The 6,406-nt window shown below is 29.9% G+C and overlaps 1 protein-coding gene across 1 annotated transcript; it reads left to right on the plus strand.

Moving 5' to 3' along the window:
* Positions 1–3,744: 3,744 nt before the first annotated feature.
* On the plus strand, positions 3,745–4,566 carry LOC124896828. The gene is made up of 3 exons (XM_047408670.1): positions 3,745–4,059; positions 4,159–4,240; positions 4,361–4,566. The coding sequence occupies exons 1-3, from the start codon at positions 3,745–3,747 to the stop codon at positions 4,564–4,566; spliced, it is 603 nt and encodes a 200-aa protein (XP_047264626.1).
* The last annotated feature ends 1,840 nt before the right edge of the window (positions 4,567–6,406 follow it).

Below are 6,406 nucleotides of genomic sequence, written 5' to 3' on the forward strand. Positions count from 1 at the left end.
AATCCTCCTTTCTTCTTCATCACAATCACTCTTCCTTTGTTATGGTTGATGACAATAATTTTTCCATGATAGTTTTCAAAGAAAAAATAGAAAAGATTGAGGATGAAATCGTCGCCAATCAAATTTTTTTTTGATGAGACGTTTGAAATTAATCAAATGTTATTGCTCCCACGTTGAACATCAATTTTTCAATTTATTTTTGTATTTCTGTTCTTTCTCTGTAAAATTTTATGAATTTTGCTCAAAAGTTAATTTTTTAACACTTTTTTTTTGTAGATCTATCTTGTCTCTATAAAAATCTTCTTTCAATTTTGCTCAATTAATAATAATATATTAAAATTGCATAAAAAATATTTAGATGTCGGGTGGTGAATTAGTGGTGAGGCATATTGATTTTTGGTGACTGTAATTGTGTGTGAATTTGGTGATGGATGGTGCAATTAGGTGGTGATAGTATTGTAACTTTTGGTGTCATATAACAAAGAAGATTGAATTGAATGAAGTTATTGCTTGGGTGTATTGATTTTATATTAACAATGGAAGAAGAAGATGACATTATGGTCATTGGGAAATTGAAGAAAAAGAAAAAGATGGTTTTGGACATTGAAGAAATTGAAGAAAAAGAAGAAGAATATATTGAATTTGAATGAAGTTATTGCTTGAGTGTATTGATTTTATATCATCTTCCCGTTAAGAATGTGATCCCATTAATTTTCTTTTTTCTTTTTGGAAATTGAAGAAAAAAAAAAGATGGTTTTGGACATTGAAGATAAAGAAGATAAGATGATTTTGGACATTGAAGAAAAAGAAAAAAATTGAGCTCATAACAATGGAGGTTTTGGACAACAATGGAGGTTTTGGATATTGAAGAAAAAGAAAAAAAATTGAACTCATAACAATGGAGGTTTTGAGCAACAATGGAGGTTTTGGATATTGAAGAAAAAAAATTGAAGAAGAAAGAAAAAGAATTTAAATTAAAAAAAAATTATGAAAATAATAAATTTATTATTTTTTTATATCATTCTGACATGGCGCTGATGTGGCAGACGCGTGTGCAACACCACACCACATGCAAGTGGTATAATGCTTTACAGGGTGTAAAAAATATCACTTTTTTATAGTTTAGGTGTGTAATAGGTCACTAGTATAGTTTAGGTCACTTGAGTATATTTAGTTTGGATGCAAGCTGCAAAATAATATACCTTATCAATGATCAAAGTAATGAAATTTAAATGTTAACGGAACGGAGGTATATATAGAAAATAATTTTGTCTACAATCTTATTAGGAATGAGAATAGACTCATCATACTTGTCTCTATGATAAATGGTAATGTAACGTTATTACATGTAAACTGATCATAATTTTGAAATTAATGAAATAAAATAATAGGGGGTATGTACTTGAGTATATATATATATAGAGAGAGAGAGAGAGAGAGAGATTATATTTTATAAAGTCATTACGTTGTGATTGCAAAATCGATCAAAGCCTTAACCATGTTCTGGTATCTAAAGAAAAGTCAGAATACTTTAAACGTATTTTTTATCCTCCACTCTTAAAATTTTGTATAAAACACATAAATTCCCTCTCTCGACAAAGTAATTACATAAAATTCCTTCAGACTTTCTCTTTCTCGAATTTTGTAGATATACTCATACATTAGGACGTCCTTCATACATAGTTAGAATGTATGATAAAACTGTTAATCCTACATTTAATATAGGATAAATCAGATATTTTTTCTTAATTAAAGCCATTAATTAGCTAACATTATGTAGTGTATGAGTAAATATAGTAATTGAAATTTAAATATATTTTCTTAAACATCACAATAAAGTCGTCTTCTTTGTAGATTTACGTTCAGAAAAAAAAAGGTTCTTCAACTGCGTTCTTCTATTCTCTAAAAAATAAATATGAACATCTCCACATTGTTGCGACATTCGGATATTTGGGAGTCGGAAATTAGTTATCAATTGTACAAAAGTGACACAATTATTGTTTCAGAATGTATAACTTTCTTGAAGTTGATTGCTACGATCGCCATGAAATTGAATATTGACAAAGTAAGTAAAAAAATTAAAGTAAAATACATTGTTGAAGGTAATTCTTCTCCAATTATCATAAGGAATGACAATGGAGTGGGGGGTTTACATTGAGTTGAAGAAACAGTTCTCTGAATTGGTTAATTTTTCATTGTGTATTTCTGCTTTTGACAAATCGATTAAGGATATCGAGTTTGATAGAGAAAATGAGTTGTACTTTGTATTGAAGATAGTGAATATGATTCGGTTGCTTTAATGATTGTTGAAACGCAAAATAAGTATGCATTATACGCTCCTGAATTTGAAGTGAAAAACTTCATTACTGACTGCAAAAACACCGAAATAAAGTTTGATCAGCTTTATAAGGATAAGCAAACTCTGGTTACGGTAATGACAAGATATGCAATAGCTAATTGCTTCAACATCAAAGCTAAACGATCTGACAAACAAAGGTATGATCTAATATTTTTATTTTAATGTGTTGATGTTTTAATGTATGGTTATAAGGTATCAGATGTTTTGAAGGATTTGCTGTTTTGAAGTTGGTTTTTGTTGAACTAAATAATAATATTACTAACGTATAACATATGATTATACATTAGTATGAATGTATAATGAAACTGTAACAACCTCAGTTTAAGCATTTTAACTGAAATTATGATTTTTAGATCTTTAGTATAATACATTGACTACATGTAAATATGTGATGCAGTTATGTACTTCAATGTCGGAACAAAGACTGCAAATAGGTCATGAAGGCATCTTGTATGAATCATTCGAAAATATTTGTGATAAAAAGATTTGATGCAGCACATAATGCAGTCTTAGTGATAGAGTGCTGAATAATTTGGTTGCGATAACAACTTTTGTGAGTGAATTTACAACACCAAAATTAATTAATCACAAGAGAATACACACACCCACGGGCATAATTGAACAGATAAAGGTTGCTTATGGAGTTGATATTAACTACATGAAGGTTTGATGCGCAAAAGAGAAGGTAATTGCGATGCTTAGAGGTGGACCAACTGATGGATATCGAAAAATGCCACGATATATCTATATGCTGAACATAGTGTATCCTAAATCACACATTCGGATGCATAAGACATTAGATAACGAGTTTAAATACTTGTTTATTGCTTTACATCCTAGATAAGGGGTCTCGAATTTTGCCGACCTGTTGTTGTTGTTGATGGTGCTCATTTAAGCAGACCATACAAAAGAACATTTATATCGACAAGCACACTAGATGGTGCAGGTATTATTCATTACTTGTATTAGAAGTGTTTATACATTGATGTTGTATATATAATAATTCATAGAGCTGTTAAATCAGTACCTATATTATTGACCTTCACATATTTTATTGGATTGTTTTATTTTTTCATTTATATTTAGGCTATATTCTGCCATTAGCTTACGGTGTTGTGGATTCGAAGAATGAAAATACATGGACTTGATTTTTTCATCAGTTTAGGAAGGCATTTGAGGAACGGGACAACATGTGTGTTGTATTGGATCAAAATGAAAGTATCATAAAAGATGTTAGCATTGTTTATCCTAATGTCTCTCATCTAGCATGTATTTGACATTTATGGAATAATGTTTGCACCCATTTTAGAAAAAGTAAAGATAGACTTAGTGACCTTTATTATTCCATGGCTAAAACTTATAGAAAAAAAGATTTTGATTACATTATGTCAAAGGTTTCAAAGGTTGATCACAGAGTTAAGGAATATTTGGAAGAAGATGGTTATGAAAAATGGTCTCGATGTTACTACTCGCTTGTTAATAGAGGTAGAATGATGACCTCTAATATAACCGAATGTATTAACGGTTGCTTAGTAGAGGTTGGAGAAATTTCAATTTTAGGTTTCGTTGAAGAAGTTAGAATTTTATTTGCTGCGTGGAATTGTAAGAACAACGAAATTGCATCTTATACCAACACAACACTCGGGAGAAGATTTGAAGAAATACTGACTCTTAATGGGGCTAAGGCTTTGCGTGTGACGGTATGTATTAGAATATTTATGAAAATAACTCTCTTTTCTATTCATTATAAATTTTTATGTTAGCATCTGTATTAAATAATTTCTTTCTAACATGTTAAGGCAGCTGGTAGTTATCTTTATTGTGTATATGAATCAGGACGGAGGTACATTGTCGATATTGAGCATGACACGTGCAACAGTGGTCGGTATTAAATTGATGAAATACCCTGTCCACACGCAATTGCCGTATTAAAGAGTAAAAATATAGATGTAAAGAATTATGGTCGTTACTGCTCATAATCGTACAAGCCAAACATCATAGTCAAGACGTATACACTCCCGATAGTTTCAGTGCCAGACATGAAGGATTGGAATGTTTCATCTTTTGTTGGCGATGAAGCAGTTGTGCCGCCCAAATACAGAAGAGGACCTGGTAGGCCAAAGAAAGAAAGTCATTTGAAATCAAGTGAATCACTTTCTTCAAGTTCGAACTGTTGCAGAAAATACAGACGTGCAGGTTACAATTGAAGGAAGTGCGATTTTTTCCAAAGATCGTGAAGTAGATAATTTATTTTTCTATATGTTGATGCTTAGTTTGATTTTCTTTGAATAATCATTTTACTTAGTTTTTGTTGATACTCTGGAACAATTTTGATTTATGTTTTTTTATTGTTATCTGATGTTTAGTTCATAATAAATGTTTGACATTTTCATAACAATTTTATACAGTATACGTAGATCATATTTCATTGCCTTATTAATTATAATTATAATGTAATTGTAGGTGTGTAAATACTATCTAATTTGACAACTATAACTGTAAATATTTGTTGAAATGTATTGTGTATCACACAGTTAAACATTAAGATGTCATATCTAAGTAATGTATGATATAGTATTCTATTTTAGTAATATATATGATGTTAAACTAACCTCATATACTTTTAACTGACTACATGTACTATTTCTTGATTAAACAACAAAAGAAAAAGAACACTCATGTAATATAAGTCGTGAAAATTTATGTTGTCATTCTATAGTGTGTTATGTGTATGATTATATATATTATACTTAAGTGTATATGTATGATATAAATTGTTTTTGTTATAAAATACTTATATATGCTTACCAGTAATTTCTTTAATGGTGGATACATTCACAAAGTAATAAATGAAAAATTCCTTAACAATATTTTAAAAATGTATGATACGGTGTTATACTTTAGAAATATGATTGATGTTAATTATTTTCGTTATTTTCTATTAAGCCATAAACTTTTAGCAACATGCATGATGTTATGTAATACATAACTCTAAATGTATGAGACACCTGCTCAATGTATTATTAAATCATAACATAATTTACATACTGGTAAAAATACAATGTGTTAGATAAATAAGAATACATTAATGTGTAATATATTTTTTATAAGTTATATATAATATAATGTAAGACAAACTCATTAACTACCAAACTATATAGTAACAGTACAATATGGTGTACGTAATTGCAAAAAAATTCTCAAACTATAAGTATGTATAAGAAGAATAAGGACATCCATAAAATGTAAATTAAAATCTAACACCAAAAAAAAAAAAGAACTGTAACTGTTTAACATCAATTACTAAAATAACAATTAGATGTTTCAATGCAGACTGTTATAAAAAGTACTACTCTAAAGTAACAATTTCACTTTCATCAGTTGATTGGAGATAACTATTCCTTGGTCGAGGAGGACCGTCATTATCACTTATGGACCCTTCATTTGTCTTTGTCACTCCGTAATGCTATAGTAATAAAGCATAGCGTGCACGTTGACTTTCAACATCAAACCCGCATGAATGCACTTGTTGCCCTTGATACAAGACTATGTGTGTATCAAGAGATTCCAACCAATACAAGAACAACAAGATGAACAACAAGTTACTAGTGAATCGAAATAGGTCTCACACGACTTCACTAGACTTTGAGTTTGTGTTTTTGAACAAGAAAATGAGATGAACAACAAGGCAACAATACTAGTGAATTGAAAGAGCCCCACGTGGCTTCACTAGACTTTTAGATTCTACAACACAAGGATAACAAGATTACAAGAGATAGAAACTTGACACATAATATTCAATGATCTAAGAACCCTAACAACAGAAAGGACCCTAATATTAATTAATATCAATACCAAGTTCTTACTTGGACTAAGAGGAACTCAAAGAACCCCAAGATCCTAGTTTCTATCCAAGAGACAACACTAGTGTCACTCTACTAGTGAGTTTTCGAAATTGGGGCTCCAATGGAAGAGAGAAATTCCAAAATATTACAAGTGTTTTACTGTCTTTCAAAATATGAATGAACTAACTAAAAGATTATCCCT

Source organism: Capsicum annuum, chromosome 3, assembly GCF_002878395.1.
Source record: "Capsicum annuum cultivar UCD-10X-F1 chromosome 3, UCD10Xv1.1, whole genome shotgun sequence".
In the NCBI taxonomy this organism is placed as follows: domain Eukaryota; kingdom Viridiplantae; phylum Streptophyta; class Magnoliopsida; order Solanales; family Solanaceae; genus Capsicum; species Capsicum annuum.